Source organism: Rhipicephalus microplus, chromosome 2 (genome assembly GCF_043290135.1).
Source record: "Rhipicephalus microplus isolate Deutch F79 chromosome 2, USDA_Rmic, whole genome shotgun sequence".
NCBI classification, from domain to species: domain Eukaryota; kingdom Metazoa; phylum Arthropoda; class Arachnida; order Ixodida; family Ixodidae; genus Rhipicephalus; species Rhipicephalus microplus.
Window position 1 is genome coordinate 253577503 of NC_134701.1, and position 20399 is coordinate 253597901.

Sequence of the window (20399 nt, forward strand, 5' to 3'; positions counted from 1 at the left end):
TAAGCATAGTAAGCTGGAACCTGTAAACAGAGCTAACATGGTATCATCCACTCTTAAAGGCAACAGATAATCAATATATTGCTAGCAAGGCCAAGATGCCCAAAGACAATTCCTCAATGCATAAATGACCAGCCTTGTATGTCACATCGGGTACACTTTTCCAATATGTCAAAGAAATGTCTCAGTTCTATTGGGTTTATTAACAGCAAATACTGTAAACAAAATAGCATCAGCCCAGTTACAAGTCACAAAGTTTGTCATGGCAAGCGATGCACACATGAACCTGTATTTAGATAGTTCCTGCAAGTTCGGTTCAAGTTCTCTGTAATAAACTTATAAGGCACGAACTGTCAAGCCACCTTTTCAAGGCTTTTTTGAGAGAATGCAGCTAGAACTGCAACAAGAAGTGGTGACTTTTAGCTGCTCAAAAGCTGGTAGAGGTTTTTACGATGTCCTTGCATGCTATTCACTCTTCCTGTCAATTCAGCATGCCAAGTTTAATACTGGCTTGTTGGGCGTTTTGTGAGGAGTGACCTCTGTACAAAAGTAATCACTTCTGGCATGAAGCAGTACAGAGACTGTAAAAAAACAGCAGGAGCAGCACATCACATGATCAATTGGTCATTTCAGGATGACACCGACCACTCATCAGTGCACGGTAGTCTCCCGCCACTCCTGTCTCGTCGTGAAGCAGAGTTCTTCGCATTTGATGATGACGAAGACCGTGGTCATGTTACCGATGGCGACTATGAAGTTTAAAGGCCTGGGTTTTCCATCAATTTAGTTTGTTGTGCCAAGGTTGACACAGAGTTTATTGCAGTGTTTTCAAGAGTGAAAAACAAGAAGCCATTAAGTTAACACATATGTAAAAACCGGTAGGGCTACCGCTATTTTATTGTCAGAGTCTTTTTCGGGTAAAGTTTGAGTTGTTACAGAGTCTGTTTTGGATTTATTGTAACAATCTCTAAAGTGAAATAAAGTTCCATTAATGTTTCAGCCAACATAAGCACATTTTTCTCAGCAATGCAGAAGGCATCAATTGTAAGCAACACTTCACACTCAACACCACTAAAGGTCTAGCTTCCTTTTGGGTCACTTTCTCACATAACAGGCCTCAGGTCAAGGTTGAACTCCTAGACTTAGTATTCCAGAGATACTATCGCCAATCTCAGCCCATAGACTTTCCTATATATACACTAGAGGGACCTCTTGTGCTAGTGCCTATGGGAGCTGCAATGCACAGCGCTTCAGTGAGCATGGGAAGGATGGTTAGTACAAGGAATTGTCTAATTTTCGTACTTCTGGCTCCGTGTGTGTTCGTGTGGCTTGGAGCTGCCTTCTCACGAAAGAAAAATCAGCAAATGATGAGAGGTTGCGCTTCAACACCTTATTCTTTTAGGCTTGCCATTTCAAATGAAGTCACTGAGTTCAAAAGGCTTTATTCTTTCCTTCGAAACAAAACCAGAACACTGCAATAAACGAAGCCACAAGTGCGATTTGCCACCCCCAAGCACGAAGACTAGGCAAATCCGTGTACTACCTATCATTCCCATGGTCGTTGAACGATTGCAGCGCCAGAGTGCTCTCTAGTTAATTTTAGGAAACTCCATGTCTCAGCCAACTTAACATTTTAATTTCTAGCTGCAGTTCAATGGCACCTATTAATAGAGTGATGATGTTTATTTAACCAGAGGTGTTGCAACGAGGTCGCAATGGAAAATGGCCGTACGGCAAAGTCTGGCAAAGGCTGCACAGGTTTTTGCGTGATCAGAGTGCAGGGCTTTTCGTTCTGTTCTGAAGGTGCATACGCGTTAGTGTGTATGCTTCACTACAATACCCCCCCCCCACCGGGGTGAAGTGTAGCCATCCTGGCGACTCAGGGAGTTCGCGCAATGAGGGGGTCGTAGTAGGGCTTGAGACGGTCGACGTGTAGGGTCTCGCGTCCTCGACTGCTCAAATCTGGTGATTGTGTTAGGGGCTCGATGATGTAAGTTACCGGCAAGGTCGCGTCGATGACACGGTACGGACCATGGTGCCGGGCCAGAAGTTTAGAAGAACGGCCAGGAACGTGCGGGGGCACCCAAAGCCACACAAGGGAGCCAGCACGAAACGTAGGAGCTATGTGATGAACGTCGTCATGTCGAGTCTTTTGTAGATCTTGAGCCTCACTAGTCCGAGACAGAGCCAACCGATGGCAGTCTTCAGCGTACCTGGTGACTTCAGAAAGCGGAGAGCACTCAGATGCATCAGGCCAGTACGGGAGTATAGTTTCCAGTGGGTGGTGCGGGGGCACCCAAAGCCACACAAGGGAGCCAGCACGAAACGTAGGAGCTCTGTGATGAACGTCGTCATGTCGAGTCTTTTGTAGATCTTGAGCCTCACTAGTCAAAGACCGAGTCAACCGACAGCAGTCTTCAGTTTACCTGGTGACTTCAGAAAGTGGAGAGCACTCAGATGCATCAGGCCGGTACGGGAGTATAGTTTCCAGTGAGGGGGAAGGTTCGCGGCCGTACAACAGAAAGAACGGGGAAAAACCAGTAGTCGTTTGCATCGCGGTGTTATAAGGGAAGGTAACATAAGGTAATACAGCGTCCCAGTTGGTGTGGTCGGAGGAAGTGTACATCCATAGCATGTCACCATGTGTGCAGTTGAACCGCTCGGTGAGGCCATTTGTCTGTGGATGGTATGCGGTAGATTTCCGGCGGATGATGTTGCATTCAGCGAGAATAACTTGGATGACCTCCGACAGGAACACTTGACCCCTATCACTCAGTAATTCCTGTGGAGCACCATGGCAGAGAATGAAGCTGCGCAGAACTAAGAGTGCAACTTCGTGGGCGGTCGCTGCCGATAGAGCTGCAGTCTCAGCGTAGCGTGTCAGATGATCGATGCTGACAATAATCCACTGGTTTCCAGAGCCACTATATGGGAGGGGGCCATAGAGGTCGATACCCATGCGGTCGAATGGGTGAGCCGGGCATGGGAGCGGCTGTAACATGCCAGTAAGGTACCGCAGAGGTGTCTTGTTTTGTTGGCAAGTGGTGCAAGACTGAACGTATTTCTGCACAAAGCGATACATTCCTCGCCAGTAATATTGCTACGTAGCTATTGCATGAAAGGTGAATCATTCTGTGATCAGAACACGACGAAGAGGATTGGTTTGCTCGCTCTGTGTGCTGCGCTCCGATTTTATCAGTGTAAATACACTGGCAAATAGTCACGTCCCGTCTCATCTTACATAACATATTTGCTAGTGCGACAGGTACTGGCATCGTTACTCAGCACCTCCACCACAAATATATTACGTAAAATGAGATGTGACGTGACTATTCGCCAGTGTATTTACACCGATAAAATCGGAGCGCAGCACACAGAGCGAGCAAACCAGTCCTCTACATCGTCTTCTGATCACAGAATGGTTCACCCTTCATGCAATAGCTATGTATGTAGCAATATCGTTGGCGCCGCCTTTCGTAGGTTTTTTGGACACCTGCGTAAGCACTTTGGGGATCTGCATGGAAATTCGTGCAGATGTCGGAGTACATATGAGTAGGGACAGCAAGGAGCCACTTCCGACCACCAGGCATGTAGTTGCGGTGGTACAGAACATTGTCCCGCATGGAAAAGTGGGCTGCTTGCCGGCGTAGCACTCTTGTGGAAGAGACAGCAGATGGATCGGTAAGGCAGTCGAGTAATAAGGCAAGGTATGGGTCTTTAAGCTACTCTGAAAGCATGTCAGTGGTTTCGAGTGGTGACAAGGTGGTAAAAAGGGGTCACAAAGAAGCCATATCTGGTGTTAATGGCGATCGGGAAAGTGCATCGGCATCTTCATGCTTGCGACCTGAACGATATATGACACGGATGTCGTATTCCTGCAATCGAAGTGCCCAACGTCCCAGGCGTCCGGACGGGTCTTTCAAGGTGGACAGCCAACATAGAGCGTGGTGGTCTGTGACTACGTCGAAAGGACGGCCATAAAGGTACCGGCAAAACTTCGTCAACACCCAGATTATGGCCAAACACTCCTTCTCTGCGACGGAGTGATTCAATTGAGCCTTCTTGAGAGCGCGACTTGCATAAGCGACTACGTATTCGGCTTGGGTGCCTTTCCGTTGTGCCAAAACTGCACCAAGACCGACGCCACTTGCATCGATGTGAATTTCTGTGGTAGCAGTGGGGTCGTAGTGACAAAGAATAGGTGGTGAGGTCAGCAGGCGGCACAGCTGGCGAAATGCGTTGTCACATGCAGGTGACCATGCAGATATACCTTTGCTGTTGGAAAGCAGACTCGTCAGAGATGCGATGACGGACGCGAAGTTGCGTACGAAGCGACGAAAGTAGGAACAGAGACCAACGAAACTTCTTAGGTCTTTGAGTGATGTGGGCATTGGGAAGTCAGCGATAGCTCGAAGCTTATTGGGATTCGGAAGAACATCGTCTCTTCTGATAACATGTCTCATGATGGTTAGTTTTCGTGCTGCGAAGTGGCACTTCTTGGTGTTAAGTTGTAGGCCTGCAGAAGTTAGACACATCAGAATCTTGTGGAGACGACCAAGATGTGTCGGGAAATCAGCTGAAAAGACTACGATGTCGTCCAGACAACACAAGCAAGTTTTCCATTTGTGGGCACGCAAGATGGTATCGATCATGCGCTCTAATGTCGCAGGCGCGTTGCAGAGCCCAAATGGCATGACTTTGAACTCATATAGGCCATCCGGCGTTACAAAGGCTATTTTAGGGCGATCACATTCAGCCATTGGCACCTGCCAATACCCAAAACACAGATCCAAGGATGTAAAGTACTCGACTCCTTGTAAACAGTCGAGAGTTTCATCTATTCATGGTAGCGGGTAGACATTCTTCTTCGTAATCTTGTTTAAGCGGCGATAGTCCACACAAAATCGAACAGTGCCATCTTTTTTCTTTACCAGAACCACAGGTGATGACCAAGCGCTTTGAGAAGGGTATATGACTCTATGTTTAAGCTTGTCATCTACTTGCTCCGTAATGACGCGGCGCTCTTCGGCAGAAACACGGTAAGGACGCTGTCACAGAGGGGAGTGTGAGCCAGTGTCAATAGTATGAGTGATAGTCGTGGTGCGGCCCAAAGCAGGTTCTTGAAAGTCGAAAGATGAGCGAAACTTTTTAAGGAGAGCAACAAGTTAGCGACTGCGAGGGGGGAAGGTCTGCATCAATAGCATTGTCGAAGGCTGACGTACTTGATAGCTCAGACGCATGAGTGATTGCGGCAATGTGACATGGGGTTTCGTCGGGAAGAATAATATCATCGATGTCATCAACAGGTTGTATATACCCTAAGGTTTCGTCACGGAGTAAGCCAATGGGGTAGTTGCAGTGGTTGGTAACCAGCATTACAGTGGAACCAGACGCAATTGTAAGTACGGCAAATGGGAGAACGATGCCCTTGCGTTCAGTAAAAACCGGAGATGGCGTAAACACCACCGTGGCGTCAGGTTGCGTCATACGTGAAAGGTTAATAGAGACTGGAGTTTCCGGAGGCAAGGTGATGTCATCGTCAGCGATGAGTTTGTAGAGCAGAGGAGAACGATTGGGTGATGGAAATTCACATGTTGGCGCAAGGGAAGCTTTCGCACGTAAACAATCGATGATAGCTTCATGACGTGATAAGAAATCCCAACCCAGGATAAGGCCATGAGAGCAAGATGGTAGAACAAAAAATTTAACGATGTACCTAACGTCTTGGATGACGATGCGTGCCGTACACACAGCCGAGGGATGAATGCGATGTGCGCGAGCCGTGGCGAGCACCATGCCACAGAGAGACGTGGTGACTTTCTTCAGTTTTTGACAACATTTTGCGTTCATCACAGAAACAGCGCCCCCAGTATCAATCAACGCTAGTGTGGCGACTCCCTCAACATCGACATCAACACTTTGTGGCGAAAATGGAGGCCTTGAGAATTGTGCAGAAGTTGCAGTTCTTGCCTCCGGAACTACACTCCTCAGGAGGTGGTCGACGACGCATAGGCGATGGCGATCGGTGACGAGGGGATGGGAAACAAGCAGTTGATGGGCTACGATCCGAGTCGGAGTGCCTCTGTTCATATGCAGACGTGGTGGCCTGCTGCGGCGCGTAGGTAGGAGTTCCAAAGTAGGCGTGCGCAGGTGTGGGACGGCGGTGGCAGAAGCGTGCAATGAGGCCAGCGATGCTACACGCAAAGCAGATAGGATGGTTCTCATGGGTGCGATACTCATTAGATGGACAAAAAAAGTGAGATGGGGGCCTGTAAACTGGAGGTGAAGCTGGAAGAGGTGGAGCCGATAAGGAGACTGGATGCGGTGGGGGCCTCGCGACCACAGCTGCGTAGCTGAGAGGTTAAGGTGGTGCAGGTGGTGCGTAGCCGGCAGTTGAGAGATCAGATGGTACCGAAGTGCATGGATAAGGGGCTGGAATTGTAAAGAGGGCATCGCACATTTCAGTGCGCCTGCTGCAGTGTCGAAAGCAGGTTTTCGGTGGGCGCGACGCTATGCGGCAGCAGGGAGAGCTGTCGGGCGACTTCCTCCCTGATGAAGTCTTTGATCTGGTGGGACAGAGTTCCTTGGCGAACGTTGTCATTTGCGAGTGCGACGGCCGAGATCGAATCTGGTGGTGGGACAATCTGTCGGGCGATGAAACGCTGACGGCGCAATTCATTGAAGCTCTGGCAGAGGCTTACGAGGACTGCCACCGTGGTCGGGCTTTTCACCAGCAACATCTGGAATGCGCCATCCTCAATGCCCTTGAGAATCTGTCGAATATTCTCTTCTTCAGGCATAGATGGGTTAACACACCTGCAGAGGTCGAGCACATCCTCAATATAACTAGTAAACCTCTCGCCAGGCTGCTAGGCTCGGTGGCGTAAACGCTGTTCAGCACGGAGCTTGCGGACCTCTGGCCGAACGCTTCGGTCACGGGGGTTTTAAAGGTGAACCAGTTCGCGATGGCGGTTAGTAAACCAAGGCTTAGCGACGTCAGCCAAGTAAAAGATAACATAGGTGAGCTTAGAGTCATCGTCCCACTTGTTGCTGGCGCTTACGCGTTTGTACAAAGAGAGCCAGTTTTCGACATCTTGCTCACCACTGCCGCTGAAGATTGGTGGGTCCCGTTAACGGGTAGCGCCGGGGCAGGTAGACGGGGCAGCCGATGGTGCTGGCTGTGCTAAGATGCTTGTGCTGGTTGGGGACTGCTTCAGTCATGTTGTGTGGTGGTCTCTCGGCCAACTTGCGAGAGCGGAGCTCCAGGTGTCTGCTTGGGGATCTCAGCAACCTCCACCAAAAGTAGATGATGTTTATTTCACCAGAGGAGTCCCAACGAGGTCGCAACGAAAAATGGCCGTACGCCAAAGTCTGGCAAAGGCGGCACAGCTTCTCGCGAAAACAGACCGCGGGGCTTTTCGTGCTCTTCCGAATGCACATACGCGTTGGTGCGTATGCTCCACTACAATAGTAATATCTGGAGTTTTGCATGTCAAAGCCACAGTACATGTCGTAGCCACAGGCATGTCGTAGGGGAGGGCTCTGGAAATTTCCATCGTTTGGTGACCTTCAATGTGCACCAAGATCACACAGTACACTGGCATCTAGAATTTTGCCTCAATAAAAATGTGACCACCATGGCATAACTGGTTCCAAGTCCTGGCAGCACAGTGACATTTGTGCATTGAAGAATGGAGCAAGAAGAATGTGTGAGAGAGCAGCTGGTAATATTTACTTACATTGGTAAGTGAAGGAGTCTATAGATTGAACAATATACTGTAAGACGTCATCTGCATATAACACTTAACAAGTAAGCCCATTAGAGAAAAGCTAGTGTTGTTACAGTGATACTGGAGAGCACTTCATTGAACAAGTATGCACAAATGTAGTATTTTTTTGTAGGGGAGTGCAAACGTTCGGAATTTAGAATATTTTTATAATAGTGTTTGCCATTTAATTCGATTCACTCCGGACATTTACTATCAGAACTTCCCGAAAATAATACAGTCAATGTTCGATTCACATTGGCACCTTCACATTTTTATTACGCTTCACCACAGAACACCTACATATTCTTGTATTGAGGCAAAGATGACTTTCAGACTGACCCCGTTCCAAATGTATTGACTTGAGCGAACGTTAGTTCCAACATGGAGATGAGAGATGTGGCAGTGGTCGGGGCTGAATTAATGCCGTTTTGGACCTGAAAATTATAAAGTCTGAAGAAATGGACGCCGAAGATTTTTAGCATCTAAAATTTTGGATGTCTTTATCCATTGTGGGGTCAATTAATGGAGAGAGCCACGCTCTTGGAGTGAATGGACACAGTAGATGCGGTTGGAATGATCCAAGCCAAACAACACACATTTATCTAACTACGTTTAGAACGATAATATCGTCATCCAAATAATTATACATCAACTGTGCTCAAACACGCTAAAACATCCTTACCCATAATTATGCAACACTCAACAGCATAACATACACAAGGCGGCAGCGCCAACGCTTGACTCCCCACAAAGACCATTGGCGGATGGCCCGCGGTACCGCGCACCAAAGAGTCCGGGACCCACCTGAGAGACAACCGGCCGCGCCAACAGCCACGCGCCAAAGAGACTCGCTCAATTCTCTCGTGCCGCCACCAAGGCTTATTGCCAGGGGTTACCGCCAGTGCTACCGACCTAACCATGATGATGACAGTGGTGATCAGATACGCTCACGAACACGACGCTACCTACCGCTCAATAGTTGTGACCTCGAAATACGGCATCTGCGCGAGACACGAGCGCCACGCGGCACAAACAACTTTACAGAAAGTGTCACCACCTCCTCACATTATTGGCATCTGCAAGGCAGATTTGAAACTCTGGATTCGAAGGGAGCACACTCTGGTCTGCCACATCAATTTGGCTTCCATAGAAGTTGAAGGAGAAGGAGAGAATGAGGAAATATCATCTTTGCCTTTTACATGTTAAGTGTTTTCGGCAGCATTTTGGTTGCACCAAATCATGTACAAGTACATAAATACAATTTTGCCTCTGCATTGCCTCATTCTTGATAAGAAAACCATGAAATGCCCCTCCCCACCAGGGCTTCAAGATGTTGTCTCATAATAATATGTTCAGGAATACTATCCAACCTTGTTTTTTTGCTTCAATTTCACTTCAAAATATTTGAGAAGTATTTTAGAAACAATTGGTTAGATTTGCACTCACACTTCAGCATTCAAATTCACTTTGCACTTGAAATTTTCATATTCACACAGCTGTACTTTTTAATAAAAAGAAAGTTTGAGCAAAGTTCAGTGCGCTTATGGCTAAAGAGAAATCTTATACTAGTGTCATACAGGCACTTGAGATCGCGATCAGAGCTGATCTGGATTAGGCTCGATCCAAGTCAGGTGCTGCTATACAGTCACATTTATTTGTGAGTAGGCCCGACTGGGATTAAGACTATCATGATCTGGCTCCGTGATCGTGATTTGATTGATGTCTACACGAAACTTGATCTAGATTAGGCTCTGCTGGATAGCAGCGACTGACGTGTTATTACTACCAAGAAGCACGATCCGTACTTGCTCTGACTGTGATCAAAAGTGGCCTTGTGACCGCGGTGTTAGACTTGTGACACTGGCACTAGGCTCTAAAGACAAATCTCAAACTTGAAAAGTCACACTGTAGTATGGAATGTTTATTCATGCCCATCTTCAGCAAAAGCTACGGCTGAAGGTGAATGCTCACATATATATGCTGTGATGGAAAGAAGAAAGAAAGCTATCACCACTTCATACATACAATTTAAAAAGTGTTGCACCAAAAATGTGCACAAGGGGAGATGCATGTATCAACTTTAGTGCTTGGTTCGTCGACTGCTGGAACCACCTAAAATAAGACCTCCCCATTTAAGTCGCACGAATTTGAGTGACAGTGTGAAAACAAATCGCCTTCACCGAACTAGTACCAAGAAGTTGGTACTAGCTAGGTGAAGGTACTAGCTATCTTAAGCCAGGGCAGGTACAACAATAATTATTTTTGCAATGGAAACCTGTATGTGTGTACAGTTCAAGTATAAGAGCAGAATTTAGAGCACGAGGCTTTTTAATTACACATCCAAATTGTAACAAAATTCCAACTGGTTTCGAAAATAGATAGTTTATTTTGTTGTAATGTAACCGAGAAAGGCCTAAAAACAACAAAAAACTATTGCATACTTTTAATCTATAGTCATTATTCTATGATCGGATACCTTAAATATCACTTTTAATTGAGTTCCTGGTGCCAAGCATTCACGAATAAGAATTGTACTCATAACAGCGCGCCAAATACAAGCAATGCAACATGCTACGCAAAGCACGCAAAGTTTTCGCGCTCTTTATTGTCGATGATGTCCATGGCGAATATGAGACGAACGAAAGTGGACGTCAGCGTACAAAACTGTACAAGTGAGTCAAATCAGCCGGCAAATATAATCTAAATATCTCATTAAAAACTCTTTAAACATAAAAAGTTACATATTATGAAGTGATTAAATTATTATTACACAGACATTACTGCAGCTTTTAGTATCGTCTCCTAGCTTTTGGGAGCACGGTTGTGAGCACCAACGCAGCGCACTGCGGCACGATTAACAAAAACCGCTTATTTGCTATAAATTTGGGTGACATGTGAAACAAAGACGCGTTATAACTTGTAACGGAGCATTGCACAAATGACACGAAGGGCACGTGACAGCACTTAATGCATAAAGCTTTGATATGCATTCTCTAGCTGTGATGAACCAGAAGTGTCAGGTGCCAATTCTTGTCAACCTATATTAGTCGCAATTCCTTCGCCGGAAGCTCGTGTCACGTTGCGCTCAGTAGTGAGAAAAGTGCAATAGCTCGTGCACCCTTTAGTGAAGCGTCAGAGTCGTAAGTTCACATATTTTACGCGTTCCAGTCAGCTAGCACCCCACACAGAGATATAGACTGGTGGGAATTCTCAAAGGCCCACTGAGTATAGGCTGTACTGTATAATCTAGTTGCTGCTTATACGCGCTATACAAGTTCTGGTATAGAACACATTTTTTCGGCACGTGATACTGTAATTGTTGCTCTCTGAGCATCTTATTGCAGTTCTTGAGCGAGTTATTTAATTAGGCCATCTATATTAGTGGGCCTAATATAACTTTTCAAATTTATTTCAGGCTCACGTCATGGATGAGTATGAAAGAGAGTTTGGTGATCTCCTCTACTTGAGAAGCAAGCCTACGGTCTATGAAAGGTTTTACAATGATAACATAAAAAAGATGGTAACAAAGTACAACTTTCTTCCGGCGGAGCTCATTGAATGCAGAATGCAAAGCCTTTGGAAGAAGCTTTTGGCAAAAAATCCTGCTTTAAGGTATGCAGTTTATCTAGTTCTCTGTTATCCTGCTGTGTTTTTTGTTTTTTGGTTCTTATAACAAGACACATTAAGTTAAAACAGAATGAATAATTGAATAATTTAGCTGTCTCTGTCCGTGATACATTGAATTAATTCTGACATTTGAAAATGCAGACTGATGTCTGAAAATAAGATACTGGCATATGACATGTGCAATATGCAGCAGTTGATGTTTTTTTGTGTGTATGTGAACATTTTCCTAATTGAATGTACACATCGATTCCATGCATAATGATAGAGTTATCTCAATATTTTTATACACACATGAGAATGTCATGTATGAGATCACCAGGCTTCAAATACAGGTAAAGTTGTTAAAGTTCTGCTCGCTTGTCACATGGTCCCCAAAATGCCTCGAGTACTGACAACAAGGATTTTCATATTAAGTGTTGTCACATTTTCTCGGTATGTCAGATCAAACCTGTATCAGGCACAGCGTAAAGGGACTTTTAAATGGGGCCCTGCAAAACCTATTGTCCAAGCCCAAAGGCACACAAAAGTCAATGCTTACAATGATTTGCAATATTCGCGAAGAAATTTCATGGAGAAAATGTTATCAGATCACAACAGGGGTCGTTTTTGGAGCTGTAGTCGTCCGCCACCGCCTCCACTGCTGTCGATGTCTGTAACCACTATCGCGCGAAACAAGAAAAAGACTAAATAAATGAAAAATGCCGAGGACAGAATGGGATTAGAACCTGGGCCATCTCTGTGCCAGCCCCGTATTCTATAAACTGAGCTGCACTGGCGCTTGAAACTTCGTTGCAAACCGAGCTTAGGCAGGCTTAATGTTGATAACAAATTGCGTTAATATGTTTAATAAAGCATTTTAGTACAGCAAAGGAACAAACAGGTGTCACGCAATGTTGATTGTGCAATGAGTCGGTCGTTGAAGGCTCCAATCGCTTAGAAAAACTGCGGGCATAATTCTTCATTCGTCGTCAACCACAGCATCAACAATATGCATATAAATCCTTGCAAGTCTGTAGCGAGTACCACACTTGTCCGAAGAATGATGAATAATGGCATAGTGGAAACTTATCCACTACACAGAAATTATGATGATTTATGGCATTGTGGGTACAGTGCAAGTGTGATTCTAGCAGTTACCCAAAGAGTGTAAAAAAGGCTCTATAAAGGCTGCTCTTCAAGATTTTGCTGTGCCTGTGCTGTGTTCCGCAGGCATGGTGTTTTTTTTTAAAGAACTTGATAACAAGTATAACGGTGTTTTCCATGAGAACATGAATTATTTGTGGGGTTTAACGTCCTAAAACCACCATATGATTATGAGAGATGCCGTAGTGGAGGGCTCCGGAAATTTCAACCACCTGGGGTTCTTTAATGTGCACCTGAATCTGAGCACACGGGCATACAGCATTTTCACCTCCATCGAAAATGCAGCGACCACAGCCGGGATTTGCTCCCGCGACCTACGGGTCAGCAGCCGAGGGCTGTAGCCACAAGGCTACCGCGGCGGCGTGTTTTTTTTATTCCCGAGCACAGACGGTAATGAGGAGTAACCTGCTTGTAACCTTTTTCTTTTCTTCCCTCTTTCTTTCAATGGAGCAATAAAAAGTGGCATCTCACAATCATGTTTAACAGCAACAGAGCAAAGAGGACAATCAGCAACTGCCATTTTTGCACTTACAAATTGGTATAAAGAATGTGCAAATGTTAGAGCTTTTCTTTGGAAGTAGCTCACGTCCATGAACAATCGGCATATGGCCTTCATTCATGGGCTGTTGTGCTTATGTGCGTGGCTCAAATTCTGCAGAAGAAGTGAACAATATGTTATGCAATATCCCTAGCTCCCTTACATGCATGCTGAATGTTTGACTTGCGTGTTTACAATGGCATCGTTGAAGATTCTGTCAATAGCGAAGATTGTCTAAAGCCATTCGGAAACCTACATAAGTGTCTTATGCATTCGTCCCCAAAAAATACCTGTAGTGCACTCGTTGTGTTTAATTATTGCCCTTATATAGAAATTTATCTTCCAGGAGCAGGCATGAAAGTAACATCAGAGACGCAAAGCTCCTCTGTGCAAAGACCAAGCAAGCAAAGACCAGACAAAGGTGAATACAATACTTCCGCATACACAAAAGTGCATTCATAACAATAAAACTATTAATAATATTATTGTCATTGTGAGGAAGAACTTGAAAGCATGATGCTTTGTATATTTTCTAACAGAAGATCCAAGGGAAATGCCCAATCATGTTACAAGCCACGACGAAGATGTTCCCAGAGATCAGAATCCTTGACATACCATGATGAGGATGAAGACTGTGAAGGGGACCTCTTCCAAACCCCACTTCCTTGCTTTAAGACCAAGACGTATAACAGAAGGGCTGTGGAGAATCGTTACAGGCCACTAAATATACGTGTCACCAGACACTCAACAACTGTCCCAAAAGAGACTGAAAGACCAGCAACACCCCAACACAGTGACGATGAAAAAAAACGAGAAAAAGACCAAGACGATGATTCTTCATCAACAAGTGACAAGACAAGCGAAGCGAGCCAAAGTGATGCATCAGAAGAACACTCATCGGATGACAGTACAGGCATCTCTGATGAGGTATGCAATGGCGATGTTGTGTCCATATCTAAGCATCTCACAATAAAACATGAACCCTCATTTCACACAACCAAGGACAAACAGAACAGCCTGATCTGTAAGAATGAACTGACCACTGCAGCTGTTATAAAGTACAATGAGTCAGATGTTGCTGCGAAAGCAACAGTGGCAGAATCAGGCCATGCAATGCTGCACCATGTCACAACTGATGCAATGAGAAATGTTAATCTACTGGAGCGAAAAGTAGATGCGACCAAGCAACTGGACACGGTCATCGAAGATAAAAAACGTGACACTAATTCGGTGGCACATGTGGACAAAGACACAGGAAACATCGGTGATGTTACCACGCACTTTGCTACGCAGACAACGGTAACAATTTCTGCAAGTGAGACTGACGAAGAAGATGAAGATAGCGCTGCACTTGAGACCAGTGGCAGCAGTGAGGAAGGTATTCCAAAACAGCCAAACAAATTGAGACAGTCCGACACCACAAGTTTGTCGGAAGATGATGCGCAAGAGAAACCCCAAACTGGAGACTCTGAGGAAAGCTGCAGTGGCTTTGCAAGTCACATGAACGAAGAAGCTGCTACTGCAAGGTGGCAGGAATGTCATAAGAGTGAAGCAAAGCTGCTACAGGGAGAGGAGAGCAAACAAAAAGACAACAAAGACCAAGGGATCAGACAGTTCAAGAAATGTGACACTTTGGCAACGTAAACCACATGAAGCAGTCACACCAGAAAAGCCAATTACATCTGGATCAGAAAACGGCAACTGTGAGGTGATAGGGTTCGGCGAGGCACAGAGATCAAGGAAATCATCAGAGGAACTCGGTGTAAGAAAGCCACAGAATGAAACCACAAACTCAAGTTACGACAGATGCAAAGTCGTTTCAAAAACATCGCAGACCATAGAAACAGAAAAAATACAGGCTGAGAAGTCGAATTGCACGAGTGCCGCAATCAAGCAAGAACCACATGAAGCAGCCATGGGACACAAACTAAGCAGACGTGCTGAAGGCAGACATGTCAAGACAAAGCTATCTCTCAGTTACCTAACTAAAAAGATGGCTGGAAACTATTCCGAACATTCATTTGAGGACAGTATTAAGGATAAAAAATTAGAAAGCAAGCAAGAACTTGTTGCAGATGCCACTATGCCAGCAGCAAACAAAAATCATGCCAAAAATGAGAATGACATTCACAAGAATGAGGCAGGGGTCTCCTGTGCTGAAAAAGGGCACAAGATATGCAATAAGACCTTTGATGACAAATGGTCCCATGAGGCTGGTGATAAAAATGGTAAACTGAACGACAGGCAAAAACATACATCAGGTTCTCAAAATGCTACAGTGTCAATGTTGTCAAACAAAAGTGATGCTTCAGTCCTCACTGAACTTCATGAACAGCACAAGACCTGCAAGGAGCCATCTACTAACAAAACCTTTGCAGATGTCAGAAGGAAGAGTGACATAGAAGGGGACAACAGGCAGAAAGCTGCTTCAGTCTGGCAATATAAAACAACAAGCAAACTGGGCAAAAAGAGTACAATGACAAGAATTGTGTTCAGAAGAATGTCACAGTGGTCACCACTGATGATATCGGACATAATACATGCAAAATGCCACAGGCAGACAAATGCCATGTGGACACTGGCAACACTGACAAACCAAATGGGCAACGGCCTGCTTCAGGTAATAAATGTATTAACGTTAAAAGCGAGAACGATGCTGACAGAAATACTACAGTTGTTTCTCAACCTCATGAAATCAGCAAAAAGCCATTCACTGACAAATGCCCTAGAGATGTTGACAACAGGAGTAAAAAACTGATGATTGTACAAACTGCTTCAATTTTACAACATGCGACTATGCCAGACTCAAAAGCAATCAATGACAAGAGAAGAAATATTGTTCAGAAGAGTGCCAAAACAGCTTCTGAAGCTTACAAAGGCTACAACATACATAAAGAGTTGCCACAGCAGCCTTTGGACATTGATAAGAAGGGCAGCAAAGTAATTGAAGCAGTGACCAAGAGCATTGATGAAAAAGATGACACACAAAGTGCATCCACAGTGTGTGAAAAGCAAAAAAAAAAAAACAAAAGAAGATAAATGAAGACCCACAAGTGGGGCAAAGTGACGGCAAGAAGAAATCTGGACAAACCATGGCAAGCAAAAGGTGCATCGAAAGCAGGGGCAATACTTGGATGCACATTGCACCCGACTTCACAGCAGGTGAAAAGAGAAACGAAATAGCAGGAAAGGATGAAATAGGCAATGATATGATGCAGGGACCAGTGAGCGACATTGTTTGCATGCAAACATTCACACGAAAGAATGCAAAGAGCAGTGAGACACCAGGTCAAGCAGTCATTGCATACCCCGCACGACGTACCAATATGGGTGCCATTGCCGATCCAGCAGAGCTTGAAAAGTTTAAAAGCACTGGCAAATAACTACAAGAGGACACAACAAGCAGCAACACTAATAACAACTAGGTGGTGCGCAAAAGGTTTACTGAAGGTGGCAAGACGGCTACAAACTACGCTACAACCACTACTGTGGAAAGTCAAGGGCAAAGGAAAGTACGGGGAAGGACTGTGACAAGTTGTCCAACGCCCATGGCAAAAGTCTCGGCAGCAAAGGCCACACGAAAGGCAGTAGCTACCAAATGCTACGATAACACTGAGGCCATTTCTGACAAAGAAAATGGCAAGCCTCTGTGCAGCCCTCCTAGGGCAGATGCCACACGTACAGATTTTGGAGACAATGTGCTGGCTAAAGATAGTTTCAAAACTCCAAAGTCTGTAAAATCAGTGGAACTTATATGCCCACAAACGCCACCGAAGCGTAGAAGTCTTGGGCAAAGAAATCTTAAATTACATGTCCTTGGAAAGGATAAAGATCTGGTAGATGAGCAACAAAGTGATCCAGAAACTCCACTAGGCATTAGAACCAAGTGCATGAAAGAACGTGCAAAGAAGGCCACTGGGACTGAGAAAAGACATCAAAACCAGAGAGAAAAGATGTACAGTAAACAAAAGCAACAACTTCAAGAAAAGGGTGAGGCGTGGATGGAAATGGAGACTGAAAACGAAGAACTAGAGATTGATCCAAGAAGTAGGGAATGGCCGGGACTCACTCGGAGTTCCAAGCCCAACTCTAAACAACCTACGACATCTACTTTTGTTGGTGACAACATTGCGTGCGACAAGTGTTGACGTGTAGCAAACATTGTCAGTCAAGACAAAGGTAGCAGTTTAACTATACTGCAACTGTCAGGGCCTATGAAAGGAAACGCGTTGAATGGTAAGCTACGGCAAAGTGACCCTAACTTGACTGAGATGTCTCAGACAAGAAGCTCGGACGACCTTCGTGGATTGACACAGTGCCGCATTCAGCATTCAGGAACACACAAAGAGAAAGCAGTGCAGGATTTGTTCCTGACCACAGATATGAGAGAGGACAGTGGAAGTGAAATGGAATTAGACGAGAATGAATATACAAGTTGCTTGTCACAAATGTCGAGTCGCATGCAAGCCTGCGGTCTTTACTCGCAAAACGAAGCCAGAGCAGCTGCCACTCGAATCAATGCTACAGGAGGTGTTCTTGGAAAAAAACTAAAAGCTGGCTCAGTCCAGAAAGATCGAGGACAAACAGCAAAAAGATCGTATCCGGTGCTAAGTGAAAATGAACAAGTAGGGAAACATGAGATGCCAAAGGAAGCAAACAATAAAAGAAATGAAGTACACAATTTGAACGCAGAATTCGACGATGACGAATACGCATCTTCCTTTTTATTTGGCCCTTATGATGATGAGGCAGCCACATCTGGTAGATCACTTGGATTTTTAAAAATAAATCTGACTCCAACTCCACTCAACTTCCTGAAAACCTCTGGCGGCAGAAAGAATTCAGAGTCTCAAGAAGAACTGTTCCCGTCGTTCACAAACAATCCTGAGCCCGAAATAAACAAGAGAAAATCAAGGCCATCATCTCGGGATGACCCTCGTGAAAATAGCACGAACAGACCAGATGCTAAGCGGCTGCGTTTTCAGCAGGAAGATTTTGGGACGCCTGCCAGAAGGGTGGCAAATGTCAATACAATTAGCCTATGCACTACCAAGATGTATGGGAAATGACAGAACACTTTTCCCATCCATTCCTACGCACAAAAACACGTAAGGTCTTTCTAGCCTATTGCAATGGCATGCTTACCAAGCTGTGCAAGCATGCCTGTTTGATCGTTCCATCTTTGGTGGAAAAATGAACAAAAACTTGCATGACCTCTTTCATCTTACCCACTGGCATCTCATCAGACAACGCACGTGAGTTTGCATGCCGACATTTTGACCGCGATATGTGTGGGAGCAAGCACAGTCTTTCTGGATTCTCACATTGGCATGCCCTTTTTTAACTGTAAATACAGCGATGAAACATTTCTGGTCATATTCCAACAATATCAGTGAGCAGAATTGTTTCTCACAATGAGAAAATACTTGAGAGCTGCTAAACACTATTTCAAGTTTTATTAACCTCTTAAAGCAACATATGCATCAACTACGCATGTTGTGTTAAATACTTTTAGCCATGTCAAGTGGTATACTGTTGACAACGTCAGAGCAGACTCGTCTACGTAGAGGACCAACGTCACTGCATTGCCGTGTACGTAGGGCCTTCCTACGCCTACATCATGCCCTCATTCTCTACGCGTGCGCCGGCAGAGGGAAGGAGGAGCAGCTTTCTTCTTGAAAATTGACCTATTTCCGTGGCGCGTAGCGTTGCAAAGTTTGGCAGACGTGATCATGAACGCCTCGTCTATGCATTGTGCTTGTCAGTTCAAAATTGTCGAACCTGGTGAGTGGCCCTTTAAGGGCAACAGATAATCAATATCTTGCTAGCAAGGCCAAGATACCCGAAGACAATTCCTAAATGCATAAATGACCAGCCTTGTATGTCACATCAGGTACACTTTTCCAATATGCCAGAGAAATATCTCAGTTGTATTGGGCTTATTAATAGCAAATACTGTACACAAAATAACATCAGTCCAGTTAACGTGCCTCATTCAATTTTAAGAACAACAAAACGTGAATTGTGCCTGTCTACCTGGTTCACAGACAAAACAAAGGAATCGATTCTATATTCTGTTGATCCTAATCTTGAATACCAATTACACCGTGACCTCCCAAGACGTATCGACACACTCATTCATTGCCTACAACTCGGAACTGCTAACACAAAGCACTTCCTACTTCGTATTCAGTGTGCAACATCTCCAGCATGTTCATGCGGCCACGACGACGAGGATATCTGTCACCTCTCGCTCGACTGTCCGAAACACGACACACACCGAAGGCGACTAGAACAGGAACTGCATAGGTTAGATCCCGAGCGGCCATTCGGGTTGAATAAAATACTAGGTCCATGACCATCCAAAACAAACGACAAAGCAATGAAAGTGCTGCAACAGTTCTTCAAAGAACTGAATATTTGCAACGAATACTGAGCGGACAAAAGTTAAAAATGAGCGTGGTGTATACATGTTTGTTCTGCCCATAGGAGAACTTTTGCTCTCACCCATGTAGGACTGGTTAACTGGCGGAACATGGGAGAGGCCTTTGTCCTGCAGTGGACGTAGTCAGGCTGATGATGATGATGATGATGATGTAGGACTGTATATATATGTATATATGCTATGTTTTTTTTCCATATTTTTATTTGTAGAAATTAGGTGGAAAGGGGTAGCCGTCGCCAAGTAACGGTGACAAAAACTCCTTCGTTATTTTCTATTTCAATAAAAAAAAAATCAGCCCAGTTACAAGTCACAAAGTCTGTCGTGGCAAGCGATGCACACATGAACCTGTATTTAGGTAGTTCCTGCAAGTTCAGTTCAAGTTCTCTGCAATAAACTTATAAGGCACGAACTGTCAAGCCACTTTTTCAAGGCTTTTTTGAGAGAATGCAGCTAGAACTGCAACATGATACTGGTGACATTTAGCTGCTCAAAAGCTGCTAGAGGTTTTTATATTGTCCACGCATGCTATTCACCATTCCCGTCAATTCAGCATGCCAAGTTTAATACTGTCTTGTTGGGCATTTTGTGAGGAGTGACCTCTGTTCAAAAGTAATCTCTTCTGGCATGAAGCAGTACTGAGACTGTACAAAAACAGCAGGAGCAGCACATCACATGATCAATTGGTCATTTCAGGATGACACCGACCACTCATCAGTGCACGGTAGTCTCCCGCCACTCCTGTCTCGTCGTGAAGCAGAGTTCTTCGCGTCTGATGATGACAAAGACCGTGGTCATGTTGCCGATAGCGACTATGAAGTTTAAAGGCCTGAGTTTTCCACCAATTTACTTTGTTGTACGATGGTTGACGCAGAGTTTATTG

The 20399-nt window shown here is 44.9% G+C and overlaps 3 protein-coding genes across 6 annotated transcripts in view; 2 read left to right on the forward strand and 1 right to left on the reverse strand.

Moving 5' to 3' along the window:
- Positions 1-1006, forward strand: part of LOC119170101 (uncharacterized) — a 5948-nt gene extending 4942 nt beyond the window's left edge. Inside the window, exon 2 of the mRNA XM_075885912.1 lies at positions 631-1006. The gene's annotated coding sequence lies outside the window, so the exon portion shown is untranslated. The remainder of the gene's footprint in view (positions 1-630) is intronic.
- The window catches only part of LOC119170102 (uncharacterized), a 22546-nt gene extending 13872 nt beyond the window's left edge, over positions 1-8674 (reverse strand). Inside the window, exon 1 of the mRNA XM_075879928.1 lies at positions 8571-8674. The gene's annotated coding sequence lies outside the window, so the exon portion shown is untranslated. The remainder of the gene's footprint in view (positions 1-8570) is intronic.
- LOC119170100 (uncharacterized) lies at positions 6554-20386 on the forward strand. 4 transcript variants are annotated; one of them, XM_075879902.1, is made up of 5 exons: positions 10628-10786; positions 11182-11378; positions 13421-13495; positions 13614-14001; positions 20213-20386. In XM_075879902.1, exons 1-5 carry the CDS (start codon positions 10751-10753, stop codon positions 20339-20341), a joined length of 825 nt encoding a protein of 274 aa, XP_075736017.1. In that variant the 5' UTR covers positions 10628-10750; the 3' UTR covers positions 20342-20386. The 4 variants fall into 4 exon arrangements, with proteins under 4 accessions (XP_075736012.1, XP_075736001.1, XP_075735991.1 ...); XM_075879897.1 differs by lacking the exons at positions 10628-10786; positions 20213-20386 and adding an exon at positions 6554-7740 and having other exon boundaries at positions 13614-18513; XM_075879886.1 differs by lacking the exon at positions 20213-20386 and having other exon boundaries at positions 10625-10906; positions 13614-18513.
- Positions 20387-20399: the final 13 nt, after the last annotated feature.